The following is a 22,677-nucleotide window of genomic DNA, read 5'->3' on the forward strand; positions in this document are numbered from 1 at the left end:
ACAACCCTAACTTGGTGCTTCTTCAAGATCTTGACTGTAGCCTATTTCTTCAGTTTTTTTTCCAATATAGTTAATTTAGAGTTAGTTTCATTTCTACAAATGGTGCAAACTCTGTTAGATTATAGATAAAAGATTCCCATTCCCCTGCCATTCTGTGATCGGCAGTGATCGGCAATCAGCAGATCATGATCTTGGTGATTGGTAATCGGTGATCGGCTCCAAAAATGCTGATCGGAGCATCTCTATTAATAACCATTAAATATCTTACTAATCCCAAACTTTTGAGTGGCAGTGTATCATTTATTTATTATTATTTATGTGTATATTTTAAGTAATTATAAAGGCTATTGTTCATTGTTCTATTTTAATTACCACAAAAATGTATTATAAGTATCCAATTACTCTATTAATTGTCAGAATAATCGACTGATTACTCGAATGCTAAAATCAATTACTAAATTTTATTCTTTTTTTTGCAGTTGTGCAGACACAGCAAGAGATGCGGATCCACTTACAGTCTTTCAACTAAGTAACGCACGGACAGATTAAGCCATGACGGAACGGGATGGCCGCTGTGATTTGTCCATAACTCCAGGGCAGGTATATATCGAAGTGGAGTACGATTACGAGTACAAGGCGAAAGATAAACTCATCTCCATTCGGCAGGGCGAATGCTACATGTTGGTTCGCAAAACCAACGAGGACTGGTGGCAGGTTCGTCGGGAGGAGGGCACCAAGGCTTTTTACGTCCCCGCTCAGTACGTCCGAGAGGTCCGGCGGGCCCTTATGCCACCCCCCAAACCTCGCACAAAGCCTCCCAGCGTTCTTGAAATCGGCCAGTGCCGATCGTCCAACGAAAATCTCAACCAACGCGCTCCTACGGAACGGTCTAGCTTCGGCAGGCCACCTCCGTCAACAACGCCTTCCCCTTTGCCAGGTCAACAGACCCCGCCTTTGTTGTTGCGGGACACCAATCAGAACTCTGGGATGAAGAACGTTGTTGCAGAGCTCACTCTGCTTAACAACAACAACCACCATCATAGCTATCACCATGGCAACCCCACACTTCCACAAGGACGTGCGGAATCCCCTCCACGAGAGCAAGGTTGCCAGGGGAAACTCCCAGGCGGGTTGTCGGTGGACACGGACGGAAGCGGTTCACCAGGAGACGGGTTGGAGAAAATGAGAAACGACTCCGAATCTGGAGATGAGCTCAGCAGCAGCTCTACCGAACACATGCAGGTAAGAATGAGTGACGTTTGCCCTCCTCTTCATTCCTCTCCCACGCTCCTCTCGCATTCTCCCTCCTGAACTTACTCATGTTCTCCCTTTATCTCTTTCAGTGTCATCTTCTCTGCATTTCCAGCACTTATCTTTGCCAGAAATGCTCTCATTTCCTTTTCATTCTTTGAGTGTCTTTATCTATTTCTGTAACACACTGTTCCGAAAATTACACTACGAGACTAATCTAACATTTCCTTCTCACACCTTTCCCTTTATCCTGCGGTTTTGCCTCTGACATTTACAGTGGTGCGGCGTCTTTTCTGTCAGGTTAAATTGGATTCAGCAGTGTTTTCCTCTCCTATTGCATTCCTTTCTTTCTGCTGCATGACACTTGTTCAGCACGAGATGGGGTGGAAATTGTGGCCACCTCTTTGACAATAATAGAGACTTCATTAAAATCGCAAAATAGACTTGCTCTGCTTTTGCAAAGTCATTTCTGAATTAAAAAAAAAAGCTGTTTGCATTAGGGTGCAATTTCTTTGCATTGTGCAAATTTTTTTGTATTATTATTTCTATTATTTGTTTATTTTCATATTTTCTATTTATTTTTTATGAATTATATTGTTATGTGATTGTATTTATTCAATATTAATATATTATCATATATTATATACAGTATATTATATATAAATTAGATTATGTTATATTTAATATTGTTAAAACAAATTTATACATAATAGAAAAAAATTATAAAAATAATGTCATGTATAATAAATAAAAAAATAATAAAAAATATAATATATTTATAAATATTTATTAACTGTTTGTGGGTGTGTGTGTGTGTGTGTGTGTGTGTGTGTGTGTGTGTGTGTAAGTGTGTATATATATGTATATATATATATATATACACACATATTATATATACATATTATATATTTTAGCGCGGATGTATACCTAGCCAAATTGCACTGTAGGGGGCGAGAACGAGTCTTCGAACCTGTGTGTATGCATACTGTGAAATTACCACATCAAACGAGACGTGCTAACATGGATGTAGCTATGAGCCGCCGGTTTTGCTTTAGGGCAGGGGCGTTGCTAGACCCTTTTTACTGGGGCACGTGCGTGAGTTATAATTTACTTTGATAATCCCGAAATAAAGACATTAAACTATATGCAGTTTAACCGAAGACTATGTATACAGATATCCATGCCCCTGCACGTCTGTGTATTTAACTGCAACACGTACTTCGCGCAGCCTTTTACGCAGAAGTACATGCAGTGTAGGAATAGTTGGTTACACAAGTTTGTATAGTTAATTGTGTTGTAAATGCAATTGTCAAGCAGTTTGTGATGCATTTTGGAAACAGGAGATGAGCCCCCAGGTCTAATGCACCACCTGGTTTGAGAAACCTGTTAATGTCAAATTAGCCATTTTAATCTAGATTAATCTAGATTAATTCCAAGATTACAGTGAGATTAATCTAGATTAAAAAAATTAATCTATGCCCACCACTAATATATATATATATATATATATATATATATATACAGTTAGTAATTGTTTATTTGAATTTCATTTGTAGTAATGACCTAAAACTTTATTTGTAGTTGTTATATAATAAAGAGATTATATCTAAATTATATTATAATATTTGTTATTGTTAAAATGAATTTATATATAATAAATTTTTTAACAATGTCCTTCTACCTTTCTGGACCTTAAACGTGTCAGTTGCGTTGCTGTCTATACAGGGTCAGAATCAGAAGGTTAAGAATCTTGATTTGTATTCTGAAGATGAACGAAGGTGTCACAGATTTGGAACGACATGAGGATGAGCAAATAATGATACAATTTTAATTTTTGGGTTAAATTAAATTGACTTCTATCTCAATAATTAAATATAAATTGTAATATTAATTGCATTTTAGTAGCCCTCACTGATTCTAGTAGATTAAGAAGCTACATTTTTTTTGTGCAATATTCACATTAAAGAGAGTTATTAAACAAAGTGAATCATGAGGTACACTCATTATGTTCAATCCACTACTTTTTAGATGTCAATTTTGGACACCCACAGTAATAAGTAGTTTTTGAGTGATTGAGATTGCTTTTTGAGTGTCCCAGGGTGCATCATGTGGAATTGGGTGTTAAGTCTTTGTTACTACCCTCCACCCCCATTTCTCTCTCTGTCTCTCGCTGTAAAAGAGGGTGCTGCTGGGGAACAAAGGGGATTGTGGGAGAATAGAAAGTAGGTCATATCTGGCTCGATCATGTTGTTGCCCCCGATTTGTGTTTGTGTATGTGTAAAAAAAGAGGGAAGGAAGGATGTGCATTGAGAAATTTGGGTTCAATGGGTTGTATATGCACCAGATCATCATTGTGAAAAATAAGAACATTGACATTTACCCTATATTGAGCTGAATTTCTAATTACTGGTATTGTTCAACAACATCAAGATTTTTTAGAGACTAACTGTTGCTTTTTTAACTTGGAATAATCATGATGCTCCTCAAAGTCAGGTTTTAGACAGTGGCTTAACCATGCATGCATGCATATACGCTTAAAAGGACATACAGTACGCTGGGCTTTTGAGGGATTTATTCATGTTTTGTCCATCAGGGTCAGCTGATAATACTAAACCATGTGATTACTTAATGAGCCGTTCAACAACTATCCCTCATAGACAAAGAACATCTGCCCTCCAAAACTCATTCATGGCATCTGCAGTGTTTGATGTTTGGTTTAAAGCAGGAGTGCATCCAAAAAGGCCAATTCTTTTTATTGATTGCTGAGACTAGTGTGGTTTCAAATTCTTGAAAACCTCCCTTAAAAGCCTTGTGAAGCAATAAAATAGCAATAAAATAGCTTTTTATTTTATTTGCTGATAATTGCTCTCTTTACATATTGTTCCCCCTTTTTTTCCCCAGTTAATAATCAAGAAGATGACTTTTTTGTGTTTCTAACACAAAATGGTTTATTGTAAATGGTCTTTAGTTTCAACGTAATTAATAATTGTAGTACTTATTTTTTAAATTACATTTAATTGTTATTGCAACTTTCTTTTTTTTCATCTAATGTTTTACTAACGTTTACTACACACATACTGAAGCGCATGTGACACTTGCAGTGTTTTAAGTCTTTGTCGCCTCAAAATATTAATACATGAACACATAAACATATTTCTGGAACTTCTCTGAGAGTCTTTTTACTGTTTCTTGTGAGAAAAACTTCCATCATATCATATACAAACAGAAAATTAAAGGTTTTCACGCCAACCTGTCAAAATAAAAGTTTAACTTGAAGAAACTGTGACATAAAAATACTACTTAATGTACTACTAGTAATACAATTATTATTTAAACATTATATTTTAAAGGATATTTACCAGAAAAAAATATTTACCAGAATTTATTTACCAGAAAAGATGTAAATACACAACACAGATTTTATTTTTTTATATAATCAATCAATTAGAGATGCTTTTGATTAATACAATATTATAAAACCATTAAAAAGAACACAGAATTTGTTAAAAATAAAACTGAATTTGAGGACAAAAAATGAAACGAATTTCAAAGGGCCTTAAAAATTAAATTTTTGTTAAATATTTAATACATTTTTTAATACAAAACAATGGTGTACGTTTCATGATTTCAATTAATTAGATGAGCTTTTTAATCTTTTTAAACTATTAGAAAAGAGTCTAGAAGAATTCAAATGGAAAAAAATGGAATCCAGAAAAATTCAAACAAAAACAAATGAAATTTGGGCAAAAACAAAAATGGATTTCATAAGGCCCTAGTTAACAATAACAACACTGAAATAAAGACAGGCTTGGGTGGCTGAGTAAATCAAATTTTCAATTTGGTGGAATAATTGGTAGCATTACTTCTAGCCCAAAGTCATATTCTCTGCCTGCATCCCTCTTGACGTCTATCCCCCATCGCCACTCACGAAGGGGCAGCTCCTGCGCTCTTAAAGGATTGAGGTCCAAATCTGTTTCCCCTCAATACTCCACCAGAGTAGCCCACAGAGGACGGATTTAGGACCCCAATTTCTCGCCTTTTTCTATGCCCCAACTTTATCTTCACCCCGTGAAGCAGATTTGCACACACACAGACGCGCTTTCCCGCTCTTGCTCTCATCTCCTCCCCCACACTTTTACTTTAACAGACTTTTTTCTCTTAGAAGTGTTTCCTTATTCTACATTTTTAATAAAATGGTCAAATAACTTGAAATAATAAGCCATCAGAAGACACATGAACGCTTGACCGGGGATTAGTAGCATGTCATCTCTCTAATAAAAGATTATGAATGGCTTTTATAACAGAGCAGCTGCACAAAATTAAATTCAGCCCCCTCAGCTGGGTGTTTTCCTTTGTGTGAACACTTATTGTCTGCAGTCGAGATTATACTTCAGCTTTATGTGTTTCCGTCGAGTGTTTTATCTTCGTTTTTTTGTGCATATATCAGCCTGAATCATTTCTGGTTTTCTTAAGCTCATACGTGATAAGCCCATATGAGTCTTATATAAGTATGTGTGTGTTCGGATTCAGTTTGAATCCTGTAGCTCCTTTCCTGCATTGACAGTAAAGGAGGCCCGAGCATTCCTGTCATTCCTGTCCCAGCAAACACACACACACTGGGTTCAGTTGGATAACCCAATAAAGGCCCACCGATCCTGATGGGCGGAAAACAACCCAGCTCAGTCTAATCTAATATTTATTCAAGTATCAAAGATCTCTCGCTCTCTCTCCTGTCTCTTGTTGTTCCCGTCTGTCTGTCTCTATTTTTGCCCAAATATGGACTTTAGGCTGAAAGATGGCAGTGGACATCAAATCGATGTGTGTTTGGGGTGTGGGAGGGGGGAAGGGGGGTTGGTACCCTACCCTCAGAGCATCTCTGTCTCTCACTCATTCTGTCTCTCTGCTGTCGATGAGCACAGCTGACATGTTGTCGAGGCAGAATGTGTCCTGAGGGTAAGGTAAGTTTAGCTTCACACACATTTGCTAGATTTCTGATGTTTTTATATGATTAAAATTTCCTAGATCTAACCGTAAACCTAAAAGAAAGATTTCATTCACTTTTGGCGACAACTTTGTACCTAGACTATAGCCAATATGTACAGACATGTACCTATAGAGGAGGTACACTGCCGTTCAAAACTTTTTACTTGATCAAAAATATTTGATGATAAATACAGTAAAAACAGTGATATTGTGACATATTATTACAAGTATTACAGCAGCCATTGCTGCAGTCTTCAGTGTCACATGATTTTTCAGAAATCATTCTAATATGCTGATTTGGCACTCAAGAAACATTTCTAAGTATTGTCAGTGTTGAAAACAATGCTGCTTAATATTTTTGTAGTTAATTTTTTTTTTTTTTGGAATCTGAATTGATGCATGGAAATTTTAAAAGAACAGAATTTGTTTAAAATACATTATAAATTATTGATTTTTTTTAAATTACTGATGCTTTTGATCACTTTAATGTGTGATTTCTCAAAAAAGAAATGGTATGTTCTCTGAAATACACATTTATTTCAGATTTTCCAACTTTGTGTAATTGGAATGGCAAAAAATAGACAAAACAATGTGGTTGATTAATACTTTTAGTTTATTTGTCACAAATAAAATGTTTCTAGGGGTGGGCAATATGACCAAAATTATATCACGATTTGATTAATTGTATTGTAGGGTAACAGTTAGGGTTGCAAAATGATTAGTTGTGATTAATCGCTTCAAATATAAGTTTACGCTTACATACTGTGTGTGTGTGTGTGTGTGTGTGTGTGTGTGTGTGTGTGTGTGTGTGTGTGTGTGTGTGTGTAAATGTAAATATTAAAACAACTGTATGTAACCAGTTGTATATAATTTATATTAACATATTTTTCCTTAATAATTACATGTATGTGTGTGTATTTATATATACATAATAAATATACACAGTACACACACACATAGTATGTAAGCACAAACTTGATGATAACTCGATTAATCGCGACTAATACCCATAGTAACGATAAATATTTATCTCAATATAGTTATTTTTGCTTTAAATTAGGTCTTTATTATGATATCAACATTTTTGATAGAAATTTCAGTGTCAATATCACAAAAAACAACTACTAGTTAAAAAAAAAGCTCAAGCTCACTAAAGACAAGTAAACAGTCAGCGATTAAATAAGAATAAGAAACTAATTACAAGCGATAGGACATAAAAAGCTACAGTAGAACAAATAAATGCTACATACATTGTATAAAGTAATTATATGTATAAATTAGAGGTGGGCCGTTATCGGCGTTAACGTGCTGCGTTAACGTGAGACTCTTATCGGGCGATAAAAAAAATATCGCCGTTAATCTATTCTCAAAGTTGGGTTGGGAGCTGGGTCTAAACTACGTAAGGTGTGATGACCTTCACCTTGATAGTTTAGCGCGGATGTCTACCTAGCCGAATTGAGTGTATGATGATCCGTGATCCGTACGGACCAAACTGGTTCGGCACGCATGTGATTCGCGGATTAATTGTTAAATTTAACCATCATAGAGTAAAAGTTTATAATTGGCACATGTTTTGTCTTGCCAATTTACCAATTCAAACAATTTAAAAAGGGAACATGCACGCCGACGCACACACCTGAAGAGAGCACGCGCACAGAGAGAGAGAGAGAGAGAGGCGCGATTCACACTGATTCCTCTTTAACTTCTTTTTAAATGGAAACACACATACAAAGTCATGTCTTAATACCCGTTTTGGTATTCTGGTAAACACAGTCGGTTATGTCTTCAGTGAACCGAAACAGCTGAGAAAGAGATGCGTGCCAGTAGTCGGTACGTGCATTATGCCTTAAAGAGACAGCATCCTATAAATACCTGCAGTGAGAAGTAGGGGTGGGAAAAAAAATCGATATTGCAATATATTGTTGTGCTCTCTGTCGCAATAAATAATCGATACACTAACGGCCAATATCGATATTTTATTACAACACAAATGATTAATTTACCCGTCGTCAGTGTCACTGTCACTACCCAATATCTACCATTCTGTTTGCGGGGGGCGCTGTTCGAGTAAATAGGCGTAAAGTGGCGGAAGCAGCGGCCAGTGAAGAACACAAGTTATCTTACAACATCAGAGAAGAAGCGCAGAAAAAAAGAGAAGTGAGAAGAATGGCGGAAGATAACGAAAAACAAATCAAAGACGCACCCGCTAGTTGAGCATGCTGATCAGTTACGCCTGTTTCACACATACTCCGTCTGCAGTGCGTATGCGTTGAGTATTTTTTTCCGCACCCATGTTAACGGATTAGAGCGTTCACACTGCACGCGGTTGCTGTGCAAGTGCATTGAATAATGCGTTGTTTATTATACGTTGAGTTTAAACGTGAATATATCTAGAATTGTATTAGTGTACTGTGATAAAAGAGTATCACAATGCTGAAAAAGCACGTTTGTATTTAAAATCAAAATAACGGATAAATGGTGTGTTTGTGGTAAACAGCCGCGGATCAGGAACGGACTGCAAACGTGTCCTGTGTGAAAGCAAAATGAGTCCGTGCTGCTTCTGCATCGCATACGTAACGCACACGGACTGCAGACGGAGTGTGTGTGAAACAGGCGTTAGTGTTCCTCAAGAAGAATATGCATTGATGTGACCACTGTCCAGGTTAACATAAAGCACTTTACAGTAACTTACTACTGACGTTTCAGTATCATGGTTTACACATGTTAGTTAATGTTCATGTTGTTTTTTAATGTTCAGGCACTTTTATCTGTCTAGCTGTACAGTGTTTACCTTTAAGACCAGGAGGCAGTGAGTTATTATGCAAATGCATATTTCTTTGCACAGTGTTGGAAATGTTGGCATTAATAAATGCATAAGATTTCCTTATTATGGGTATTTTTTTCTTTTTCAGTCACATATATCGTGATATATCGTTGATGAAATTTCTTCCAATATATTGAATATCGTAGATATCGTGAATCGCGATATTATCGATATCGTGGGCCACATATCGCCACAGAATTGAATCGTGAGTTACCTGTATCGTCCCACCCCTAGTGAGAAGCACTAGTTATTTTACAATTAATTATTAAATTTCCGCACCTGAATTCTAGGGTTATTGATTTTATTAGTAACTTTATGTTGTATTCATTTACACTTAATATTTGTGTAATTGTTCTTGTTTTGTTACTGACTTTATTAGTTCAGCTAGTAGTGTTTGCTGTGGATTAGAAGTAGCCTACTTAAAGTAAGCATTCAGTAATTAGTAAAAAACAAACTTTTTTGTTTTGTTTTGTTTTGTTTTGTTTGTTTTTTGCTGATCCGAAAAATGATCCGATCTGTGAATCCAAATCCATGAAGTGATCCGAATCGTGAGTTTTGTGATCCGTTGCACCACTAATATCCATGCCCTTGTGCATCTGTGTATTAATCTGCAACGCGCACGTCGCGCAGCCTTTTACTCAGAAGTAGGCTACATGCAGTGTGGGAATAGTTGGTTACACAAGTTTGTATAGTTAATTGTGTTGTAAATGCAATTGTCAAGCAGTTTGTGATGCATTTTGGAAACAGGAGATGGGCCCCTGGTCTAATGCGCCACCTGGCTTGAGAAACCCGTTCTCAAAGAATTACTTTTAGTCATTATTTGGTTAGCACACATATTCTGAATGCCTTCAGCAGAATTCAAATTAGCCATTTTAATCTAGATTAATCTAGATTAATTCCAAAATTAATCTAGATTAATCTAGATTAAAAAAATTAATCTATGCCCACCTCTAGTATAAATACACTGCTGATTCTTCACTGTGTAAATTAAATATTTCTTATTATTAAATTTACAAAAGTGATTTAGTCAAGAGCAGTAAGAGATTGTCTCTCTTTTGTTGTTTGATTAACATAAATGACTGCTGTCACTTTAAGACCTGCCCGGATCCAATATACTGTTACACATGTGTTTTCTTTCTCAGCTGTTTGCTTTTACTTAAGACCTAAATTGCTGTGTTTATGAGGATATCGAAAAAGGGCTTTTGACACTGTATACAAGTGTCTATTTTACCGCTCAAGGCCTACAAAGCAGTAAAAAAAAAAAGTTTTCTTTTGCATTAAAATCACTTGTTTTTAAACCACAATGCTTAAAATGAATTCAAATGATACTTTTTTGTGACCATGTAGCACAGCAATGATAACATGAGCCTGGATCAGAGGTAAAAAATAATATAAATACTGTTCAGTTTCTTGCACAGAGCGATTTTTTTTCGTCACAATACCTCAGTGTATCATGACAAGCTACAAGCTGTCTGTGTATGTTTTTTTGACTCTCAAAGCCATGCGTCCTATTGACTGCCATTATATTACTGACAGACTGCAATGGTTTGAGCTAAAAAATCTTTGTTTGTGTTCTACTGAAGAAACAAAGTCACCTACATCTTGGATGCCCTGGGGGTAAGCAGATAAACCTCAAATTTTCATTTTTGGGTAAACTATCCCTTCACATTTCTTTAGTTTCACACCATTCTGGTGTTTAAACCTATTTAGACCAGCCGCAATACATCCAGGGACATTTAGCTGTGGGAAAGTCTGAAGTCAAATAGACGAGAGAGACAAAACAACAGTGTGCCACTGAACTGAACTGAGGTAACCTGTCCCTCACGGGGGTTTATGACCTTTTGATGATGTTGGACATTATAAGAGCAGTGCATGAGTGCTTTTGTCACAGGGAACGTTCTACACCTCGGTTTGCTGAGCTGAGGTGCATCAGTGACAATAGAGAACCAATAATGTAAAATGATCCAGAGTGATCTGCCTACTCGAAAACAATTAACCCACTCACATATCAGTGTTTTATGAATGCAAGCATGCTGTGCACTGTTTGAAGTCAGCAAACTTACCCATGGATTTTTAATTCCTATGGGAATTCCCTTCCCTGAATAGCAGTTGTGTTTAAACTAGTCTAAATATGTCAGTTGTCAACATCTCTGTGTGCAAAGAGGATAGGAAGTACAAGGCCACAAGCCCCTGCTGTCCTCGTCTGCGATTGGCTGATGGCCCTCCTTCACTCTGTTTCTCCTCACAAGTTCATTAATGAAGTGGATATCACTGTGGAGATGTACGTCTCAGTGCTGTGTGTTTCATGCTGCGTCTGAAAGGCCATAATATGTTTGATGTCTCTCTCCAACATGGATGATTGACACCTGGTTAATGCCTTCAAAGCAGAAGGTTGTTTTGTTGATGCTCATGACAAACCTAAGGAATAGTCAGGTGAAGTACATGTCCAGGTCAGATTTAACCTTAAATCAGAAGAAAAAAATGTTTTTGCTTAGTGAAACTGAAACTTGTTATAGGAGTATAAGTGTGTGTGTAAGTGTGTTAGCATTTGCAAAGCTGTTAGTTTTAGCAAACGTGCTAAAAACAAAGAGAACACCCTGAAGGTGAAGAACTTTCACTTCTTTCGGTAGTTCACATTTGTGTGTGTGTTTTATGTGGAGTCATCTGTACATACTCACTTTTTTGCCAGCTTTTGTGACTCTGACTCAGGCTGAAGGACACAGGAAGTCACTACTGAAGAAGCTTTGTTCGTCGAGCTTCCTCTGTCCACTGTCTGTTTGCACTTTCAGTATTACTGCATGTGTATATTTGGGTGCCAGTTTGTGTCTGCGGTGTGTTTAAGCTCTTTTGTGTAAGACCAGTACATCACAAGACCTTTGACCTTATGATGTACTTCCTTTAAAACACAAATACCACTGTTGGCCTTCTTGCACCAAATACTACTTGATCACTAAGATTGGTTGTGTGAGCTGTAGATTATGCTTGTGCTAATCTCACTATTACATAAAGAGATGCTTTTGAAATAACCCAATATTAAGCTGAGGTCCACTGTCAGTTCTTAAAGGGATAGTTCACCCAAAAATGAAAATGTTGACATCATTTACTCATATGTAGTTCTTTGTGTGAAACAATGAAAGTCTTCTGTCTGTAAAATGAAAATCAACGGTACTAAAAGTGTAAGAAACTGTGTTCCACACAAGCGTTTGTTAATCTTTTGTATGTAGTGAGAAGCTTGTCAATGAGAGTGACAGTTTGTGATGTTGTCCAACAGAATGCCCCCCCCCCCATAATCCTTAGAAAATCAGCTTGGCTGATCCAGTGTTTTAACACACTGTCTAGTCAAAAGGTTTGAAGACCAGTCTCACCATGTTCCCCATTACCCTCTGGCTCGCTGGCCACTGAGTGGTTCCTGCTCTCAGATTTCACTCTAACTTCTCTTTTAGTGCAGCTGTGGAAATTGCCAGTCTTAACAGTTCAGAGTTTTAACCTGAAGTCAAATCCATTCCTCAAAATGCCAATTGCAAAAGCTTCTGAATCAACCAACCTAGAAAGACTTAAAATGTTGTTTTAGTTAGTATAGAAGCATGTTCCTCTTGTCTTCTTGGACCAGACACAACCCACCCCCTGTGTAAAAGCCTCTTATGGTACCTCTATAAAGAAGAGGGGGTTGGGGTGGATGGGAAAGAACTGGATTAAGGGGAATGTGACGCACAAACCCTTAGCATTACATGTTTGTGTGCACATACATTTGTGCAGGACTTCACAAATAGGTAGTCTAATCTTCAATGCTACAATGGGTTTGGCGTCATTTAAGTGCCAGCCAATAATGTTTATTGTTTCTTAAAGGGAACCCTGGGTATTAAGACTTGTATGGCTTAATATAATATAAATGATGTCTCTTGCTGAAATACGTAGTATAAAACCCATAAAAGACTTACGTTATTTAAAAAATCCACATTGTTCTATACACTGTGTTTGGCGCCATTATTTTGATGATGTAAAATGGTTGCACTCGGTGAGCTACTGGTGCTATCTGTTGCTATTTTTATTGCAACACAACAACTCAGAAAATAAAATACTGATATGATACCACATTGTGCGGCTTTTGGTTGTAATTTTCAGTCAAAGGCCAAGAAGAGAAGCGATGTAGGTTTTCACTGCTTTCCTAGCAATAAGAAGAGGAGAAAAGAATGGGAATATGCCTGTGGACGAATTAAACAGCTTAAAGACCTGCGTTTTTGTTCTCTCCACTTTAGCCCTGATGCCTTTGAGGCTTTTAGTAGACCACTGGTACTGAAAGAGCTTACAAATGACAGGAACAAGAAACGCTAGATGCCATCCTGGCAGGATGTAAACGTGCTGACGCTTGTCATGGCGCCGCTGCCACTGAAGGAGTTTCTCAGTGCGGATTTCACTCGATATCCGGGGTGTTTAGACTCCTTGTGGTAAAAAATGATTGTATAGCATTTGGTTTAAGTTTATGCGTATCCATCGTTATCTGTAAGTTTTTTAGTAGCTGTGGTCATCATAATCAGTATTTAATTTTCCAAGTTGTGTTTCGGTAAAAATAGCGACAGGTAGCGCCAGTAACTCACAGAGTGCAACAATTTCACGTCATTGAAATAATGGCACCCCCATAGTCCAAAGTATGTATAAATGATTGGATTTTTTTAAATAACGTTAATCTTTCATGGGTTTTCTACTACATATTTCAGTAAGAGACTGAATAATTTACATTGCATTAAGCCATACAAGTCTTAATACTGGGGTTCCCTTTTAAAAGGGCAGTTTATTTATCCGCCAGCTTATTTACTTACTTTTGCTCATCTTCTGCTCTTTTATGTCCTTCTTTGTAAGGTTAATAGTATCTCTTTCTCCGTCCGTGCACTGTGTGATGGATTGCTGTCTGCTTGAGCCACTGGAAAGAAAGATTTGGGTGGATGTTTGTGCCAGTGAGCACTGGGTGCCCCAAATGCCCCTTTATACTGGCACAAAGAGAGTCTAAAGAGCCAAAGCAAACACTCAAAGAGCCGCTTGTGCTCTGGTGTGTCTCTCTTACACGATTCAGAAACATTTATCTGCGTTAATGCAGCAATGTTAAAATTCTAGCCGAGCTGATAATTATTTAAGTTGTGCTCAAGAATTAAAATCCAGTAACATTTTGTATAGTATATTTAATACAAGTATATTTAAAATAAAACAATAAAAACGATAATGCATTTTTTAAATGATGCAATTGATATTTGACAGATACATTAGCTGATAATATGTTATTGATATTTTGTGCACCTAGTTATTGAAAGTAGTTGTGAGTGAGCAATAGAGAAGTAAATATAAATTAACAAAAAATTGTAATTTGAATACTCAAAGAATCTGGAACTCATAGTGTCAGTCAGTTGGATACCTTATTCTTTCAAAACAATAACTCATAGAGGAACTGCCTGGAGTTCAGATTCAGGTCTCTTAATTAGGCCTGTGTGTGTGCTTTGAATTTCATACGCTGAACTCTGTTATTTTAAGTATCGAGCACTGCAGTATTAAAATTGAATCCCATAAACACACGCACAGAGGGGCTAAAAGCCTAATTATTGGCTGTGGAACCACAGCAGTCTAATCTGAATTAAATGTTTGCTTTTAGCATCACACACTGGAGTTGTTTTCTGAATGTAAGGCCACTGCAGGGGAATCGCTGTCATCACTGGACTATAGACAGAGAATGACACTCCAGTGGCCTCCGAAGGGCTGAATGACTGACAAAAGCCACATTATCAGACATCTGAGGGGGGCAAAGAGTCTCCATGCCTCTTTACCATTCGGTTTCAGCTAAAATACTTTCATCTAGTCAGTCGGCCAAAGGGTGTGGAAAAGAGGACATCATAGAAGAATTTAAGATGATAGATGTAAAGTACTGGTTTGGGTTTTTTGATGCTAACAGTGTGGGTTTAACTTTGTGATATTTGATTGATCATGTTTGATTTCCATCTCAATCTCCTGTATTTTACCGCTGCAGGACATTAACCGCAATCTTTGCGTACTGAATTTTTTTAGCCATATTTACTGTATTATCAGCTAGGATGCACTGTGTCACTCTTTACTGTGACCTTTGAGTTAATCAAAGGTCACAGTAAAGACTTTCACATTGTTACAAAAGAAAAGAGAGACTGAATATGACACTAAAGACTGGAGAAAATGCTATTGAAAATTCAGGTTTGCCATCACAGGAACAAATTACATTTTAAATTATAAAATATAAAAAAACTAAGTTTTAATGTTTTAAATTGCAATCATATTTCACAGTTTTACCTTTTTATAGGATTTTTGATCAAATAAATACAGCCTTGTTGAGGATAAGAAAAAGAGGGAAAATTGATCAAAAGGAATTACATTTTCTTGTATTTATTCTATTTCTCTAAATTCTCAAATTTGACAAAAAATGTTTGTTATTCAAAAAATATCTGATTTATCTGGTTTTAGAGTGGACGCAAGGAGAACTAATACTTCTGTTCAGAAAAAACATGGTTATTAGCCAATTAAACGACCAGATATCTTCTGAATTATTATATTGGTTGGTAACTAGATGAAAGGTACTTGAACTAAAAAAACCTAAAAACCTTTTCATATTTTGCTGCTTATTTTGGTAAGAGACATCCTCTAAGACAGGAAGAGACTGACTTACTTACTGTAAAATGACCAACAACAATTTCCTATTTACATAATCAGATTTTGTAAAGTTCTTGAAGATGCATGGCTATAAATTATCTAAGCATTTCACTCTGTTCTTATGGTGGTTCAAAGTCTGAGTCAGAAACAAGTGTTTCAAGATAAATAAGAACATGTCTTGATTTATTGTGGTGGTTTGGTATATGAACAGGTTATTCTCCTCCCGGCAAAAAGGGAAAATCAGATTTTAAATTCATAATCCAGATTGTTCTTGTTGTCTCCCTTGTTTATGTAACTAATGGTTCTGAAGGAATTATTATTATTTTTCTTCTGATATTGTAGTTGACTATGAATGTAGGAAGTAAGAATAATGACAAACAGGCTTGTCTCGACCTTTAGGATCTGAACTTGTGAAGTTTCAAGGGTTCGTGGAAGTGGATGGTGAGATTAGTGTCGTCATGAAACTTTCTGTCTGGTTTCTGAAACGTAAGAGTAAGACCAGTATATTATCAGTCTGTAGGGGGAATATAAGCTACACGACAGCTAATGCCAAAGTTTTTAGTGGGTGCCTTTCTCTTAGGTTCTTTCCTCGTGTTTTTCTCTGATAATTGAATTTTCAGGTCTAGAGCAGAGATATTGGGCGCTCTGCAAGATATCTCCATTATCTGTCTGTGTTACCCGAACAGACAGAACACGCTGCCACATCCAGCTGTCTCTGTCTATGTTCTCACTCTCTCTCGTTTCTTTTTCTGGACAAAAATCACCCATTTAGACCGGAAGAGAGCAACATGCACAGTTAGAAAAGTACAGACTGTATTATTGACATTATTGACTTATAGAAGATTTCACAGTGTTGCTTGTAATTATCTTGTCCACTTGGTATTTGATGTCTCAAAAAAACTTGAGACTATGATGCATTTGCAAAGGAAGTTTCATGCTAGAATACTTATTTAGGACTGTGCATCATAAAAACATTGTTAGGTTCCATCATTTGTAGAAGTTTTAAATGATGGAGTTTGTGTTGTATTTGCTAAATGAACAAATGTAAATCCTGAGGCAAAAGCCATTTTATATATATGTTGTTTAGGCCTTTTTAATCTACTTTGTTTGCTTGAGCAGTCGTCTCTCACCTGCACCCCAGACAACACTTGTGTCTGACTTCATTTCCTGTCTTTGTCTGCCTTTTTGTTCCTCGCAGTGGTATTATTTCCTCTGTTTCTTCTGTGCTCATAACTGTTTCTGCATTTTGCAGCTTGTCTTTGCTTATAATGATGCTTTCACTGTTTCTCTTTGCCAGTCAGTGTCTCAGTCACTTTTGTTTTTAACTAAAACTTAAACATTTTTGGTAATTAAAATAAAGCTGAAATAAAAATTAAACACTAGATAGACTTGACTAAATAAAAATAATAAGTACTGCAGTTACTAAAACTGAATTAAAAATCATTTAAAGGTATATATGAATATTAAAAAAAGGCATTTACCTAATACTGTTTCTAATTAACAACTTCCTTTTTCCTGCTCACTAGATTGTGCTGTAAAACAATCATGTGGAGTGACCTGATTGACCTAGAGAATGTCAGTGACGTCTTTGAAGTGCTCTTACGAATGTAGCAATGAAAGCTTGTTGAATTGGCATTTTAAAATCGTGGAAATCCATCCTACAAAACTCCCTGAGGCTAAACTGTATATGTAAGTCTTGTCTGATTGGAGGTTTCTGTGACAGGTTTAATGCTGGATTAGCTCTGCACAGCAGAACGTCTATATGTTTACACACTGATGCACAGGGATGGCGCTATGTGGGTCACCTTGATGGAAAGAGAAAGTGCGTAAGAAATGGAAGCAGAGAGGAAGAGAGCTCTTGAAATGTTGAGCGTTGAGTTGGTGGAGCTAATGGGTTGTTATCATTATGACAGACTTGGTAATACTCACACCTCTGCAGAAGAGATAACATTCTTTTGTACAGTGTTCTTGTACAGAGTGCCGGTCACGCTTTAACCTTGCCTCTTTCTTATCTTGTTGTTTAAAACGAGAGTGGTTTGATAATAAAAGCATAAGCATTCAGAGTGTCTAAGTTTTAATTAACCAGATTCACCATCTCATTCATTTCTGTAATCTCCATAATGACCCTTTTTAGGTACTTGTTTAAGGGATATTTCAGTCAAAAATTAGAATTCTGTCATTTATTCACACGTATGCTGTTCAAAACCTGTTGGACTGACTTTCCTCTGTGGAAATCAAATAATATATTTTGAAAAATGCTTCAACTGTTTATTTTTATTTCTCTTAAATAATTTGTTTATTATTAAACTTGAAATTCAGAGAATCTGACTTTTTTATATCAGCCTTTTCCCCCCTCAGGATTGGACATTATAACTTTGTGAGTTTATATCTCACAGTTCAAAAAGTCAGAATTGTGAGATGTAAACTTAAAATAGTAAGAAAAAGTCAGAATTGTAAGATGTAAACTAAAAATTGTGAGGAAAAAAAAGTGAAATGTAAACTTGCAGTTGTGAGAAAAAAGTCAGAATTGTAAGATGTAAACTTTCAATTGTGAGAAAGTCGGAATTGCGAGATATAAACTCACAATTGTGAGGTAGTGAGATATAACCTCGCTATTGTGAGAAAAAAGTTGGAATTACAAGACATAAACTCATAATTGTGAGGAAGTGAGATATAAACTCAAAATTGTGAGAGAAAAAAAGTCAGAATTGTGAGATGTAAACTCGAAATTCTGAGAAAAAAGTCAGATTTATGTGATGTAAACTCGAAATTCTGAGAAAGAAGTCAGATTTATGTGATGTAAACTCGAAATTCTGAGAAAGAAGTCAGATTTATGTGATGTAAACTCGAAATTCTGAGAAAGAAGTCAGATTTATGTGATGTAAACTCGAAATTCTGAGAAAGAAGTCAGATTTATGTGATGTAAACTCGAAATTCTGAGAAAGAAGTCAGATTTATGTGATGTAAACTCGAAATTCTGAGAAAAAAGTCAGATTTATGTGATGTAAACTCGAAATTCTGAGAAAGAAGTCAGATTTATGTGATGTAAACTCGAAATTCTGAGAAAAAAGTCAGATTTATGTGATGTAAACTCGAAATTCTGAGAAAAAAGTCAGATTTATGTGATGTAAACTCGAAATTCTGAGAAAAAAGTCAGATTTATGTGATGTAAACTCGAAATTCTGAGAAAAAAGTCAGATTTATGTGATGTAAACTCGAAATTCTGAGAAAAAAGTCAGATTTATGTGATGTAAACTCGAAATTCTGAGAAAAAAGTCAGATTTATGTGATGTAAACTCGAAATTCTGAGAAAAAAGTCAGATTTATGTGATGTAAACTCGAAATTCTGAGAAAAAAGTCAGATTTATGTGATGTAAACTCGAAATTCTGAGAAAAAAGTCAGATTTATGTGATGTAAACTCGAAATTCTGAGAAAAAAGTCAGATTTATGTGATGTAAACTCGAAATTCTGAGAAAAAAGTCAGATTTATGTGATGTAAACTCGAAATTCTGAGAAAGAAGTCAGATTTATGTGATGTAAACTCGAAATTCTGAGAAAAAAGTCAGATTTATGTGATGTAAACTCGAAATTCTGAGAAAAAAGTCAGATTTATGTGATGTAAACTCGAAATTCTGAGAAAAAAGTCAGATTTATGTGATGTAAACTCGAAATTCTGAGAAAAAAGTCAGATTTATGTGATGTAAACTCGAAATTCTGAGAAAAAAGTCAGATTTATGTGATGTAAACTCGAAATTCTGAGAAAAAAGTCAGATTTATGTGATGTAAACTCGAAATTCTGAGAAAAAAGTCAGATTTATGTGATGTAAACTCGAAATTCTGAGAAAAAAGTCAGATTTATGTGATGTAAACTCGAAATTCTGAGAAAAAAGTCAGATTTATGTGATGTAAACTCGAAATTCTGAGAAAAAAGTCAGATTTATGTGATGTAAACTCGAAATTCTGAGAAAAAAGTCAGATTTATGTGATGTAAACTCGAAATTCTGAGAAAAAAGTCAGATTTATGTGATGTAAACTCGAAATTCTGAGAAAGAAGTCAGATTTATGTGATGTAAACTCGAAATTCTGAGAGAAAAGTCAGATTTATGTGATGTAAACTCGAAATTCTGAGAAAAAAGTCAGATTTATGTGATGTAAACTCGAAATTCTGAGAAAAAAGTCAGATTTATGTGATGTAAACTCGAAATTCTGAGAAAAAAGTCAGATTTATGTGATGTAAACTCGAAATTCTGAGAAAAAAGTCAGATTTATGTGATGTAAACTCGAAATTCTGAGAAAAAAAAATCAGATTTATGTGATGTAAACTCGAAATTCTGAGAAAAAAGTCAGATTTATGTGATGTAAACTCGAAATTCTGAGAAAAAAATCAGATTTATGTGATGTAAACTCGAAATTCTGAGAAAAAAGTCAATTTATGTGATGTAAACTCGAAATTCTGAGAAAAAAGTCAGATTTATGTGATGTAAACTCGAAATTCTGAGAAAAAAGTCAGATTTATGTGATGTAAACTCGAAATTCTGAGAATAAAGTCAGATTTATGTGATGTAAACTCAAAATTCTGAGAATAAAGTCAGATTTATGATGTAAACTCAAAATTCTGAGAATAAAGTCAGATTTATGATGTAAACTCAAAATTCTGAGAATAAAGTCAGATTTATGTGATGTAAACTCGAAATTCTGAGAAAAAAGTCAGAATTGTGAGATGTAAACTCGAAATTCTGAGAAAAAAACTTAAGAATTGTAAAATGTAAACTCACAATTGCAAGAAAAAAGTCAGAATTGTGAGATGTAAACTTGAGATTGCTAGAAAAAAGTAAGAATTGTCAGATGTAAACTCACAATTGCAAGAAAAAAGTCAGAATTGCGAGATCTAAACAGGAAATTCTGAGAAAAAAGTCAGAATTGTGAGAGAACAAATGTTAATTACCTTTTAATTTTTTTTTATTCAGTAGAGAAAACAGGCTTCCATACACTTTAGTTATTTTCTGTTAAAAATGTGATTATTATTCAAATTTTGTGATTATTAAAATGAGCTCAGAGCACATGCAGATGAGTTCACGTTGAGCAGCATTTGCTGTAAACCAAGTCGATATATTCTTGATATGAGTAACAATTTGCCATGTTATTGAAGCTACAAAGATGAACACTGATTCAACAGAATTGCCTTAAGGGGTCTTTGGTTGTACTTCAGACAGTTGTAAACACCACTGTCTCTCTCAGCCACACCATTGCATGCATTATTCAGTGTGTGGGATTGTGAGTGGGTGTGATGTATTGGGCATGAGGCGAGACGTGACCGCGTGCAAATTATCGGCAGAAGACTTATGGCACAGAGCTTGAACAGGCACACTGGGGGGGGGGGGGTTCACAACATTGTTCCTTTGTTCAAAGCCCTGCATTGGGCAACTGCTCGGCCAATGAAATGCCGAAACTGCTGACTCAAAGCTGGTACATCTTTTCATTCATCCTGCACACACTATACCTCAAGCTTTGACTGTTTTTAAACATGTTTTCCAAACATTTCTCTGATCTGCTATTGGTTGAAAAAACAGATAGCCCTGCCCTGAACTCACGCTATTGGTTGAGCCACTGTTGCTATGTCAGATTTGTTGAGATGCTTAAAAAAGCAATGTTTTGAAAGCAGTTTCCACTTGTAAAGGAAATCAACCTACAAATGGTGTACTTGCAGAGGTTGCAGAATAGATCAAGGAAAGTATTTGAAAGATTAGTTCACTCATGAATTGAAAAGGTCCTGATTATTTACTCACCGCTATATGATCTGAGATATTCATTTCTTACTTTCTTCAGCCGGAAAGAAATTAAGGTTTCTGTGGAAAACATTCCAGGATTTTTCTCCATATAGTGGATTTCAATAGGGATCAACAGGTTGAAGGTCCAAATTGCAGTTTCAGTGCAGCTTCAAATGGCTCTACACAACCCCAGCACAACCCCAGCTGAGGCTGTCATTTTCATATACTTTTTAATCACAAATGCTCATCTTGGATTAGGGCCTTCACAAAGACAAAAATGAATAGAGCTCAAGGATGCCATTAATTGTCACCCGGCCTTAAATTTTATAAGAAATAACATTTGGTGACAACCAATGGGAGTTTAGTTAGTGAAGTTCATGTGATATGCCACCTGATACAGTTGGTTGCAGCAGTCAAGTTGAAACATCCAATTGCATCCGTCTAAAAGCTCAGTAACTTGGTGACCTCCAGTGATTTAATCACTGTCAGTGTGAACAGAGATTCAAATTTAGTCTCTGACAGACTTGTGAACAGGAACCATGGCGATCGAAATCCCACCGTTCCTCTGTGGAGCGTGTGAACTGCATCTTCATTGATCTCTAGTGCCATGACCTTTGACCTCTGCTGGCAGACCTTCAGCGTACAGGGCCACCGTGTCCTGCTTTCTCTTAGTGGTTGCTTTACTCTTTCTCTCTCCCTCTCTTTTCCACTCCAGAGTGGTTAAGGCCAGTGTCCTAATGAGTGAGCCTATTTAAAGACAACTCCACTGCTTCTATATTTAACTCACTAAGATGCTCTCTTTAAGCACCTTGTCCCTGCCTCTTTGTGGCTTTGAGTTGGAAAGACGTAACTGTCTTGTCTCTGATTCCTTATTTCTCTCTTCCGCACTCTCTGTATCACTCCATTTCCCACTTGCTACAAGAAGGACTTAACTTTCTCACCGGGGGCCTGTTTTGGCCCCAGACCCACAGAAGACATGTTTTCTTACCTTCGATCTCCACACTACCTGGTGAGTGACCGAGCACCGAATGTGGAAAATGAGAACGCTGAGATATACAGGAAGATTTTTAACGTGGGTAGGGTTCTCACTTATGGGTTTGACTTAAACTTATGTATAATATTTGTTATCGTTGGTCCATGCAATTATTATTTGTGACATATTTTGGAACTGTTATACTACTATATATTAT

General features: G+C 36.2%; 1 protein-coding gene across 6 annotated transcripts in view; it reads left to right on the plus strand.

The window, feature by feature from the left end:
* Positions 1-22,677, plus strand: part of arhgap12b (Rho GTPase activating protein 12b) — a 74,100-nt gene that overhangs the window by 14,206 nt on the left and 37,217 nt on the right. For all 6 annotated transcript variants that reach the window (XM_073828083.1, XM_073828082.1, XM_073828081.1 and 3 more), the window contains exon 2: positions 480-1,242. In XM_073828083.1, the coding sequence (XP_073684184.1) occupies positions 553-1,242 (690 nt within the window). In that variant the 5' untranslated portion in view covers positions 480-552. The remainder of the gene's footprint in view (positions 1-479; positions 1,243-22,677) is intronic.

Source organism: Garra rufa, chromosome 22 (assembly GCF_049309525.1).
Source record: "Garra rufa chromosome 22, GarRuf1.0, whole genome shotgun sequence".
Lineage (NCBI taxonomy): Eukaryota > Metazoa > Chordata > Actinopteri > Cypriniformes > Cyprinidae > Garra > Garra rufa.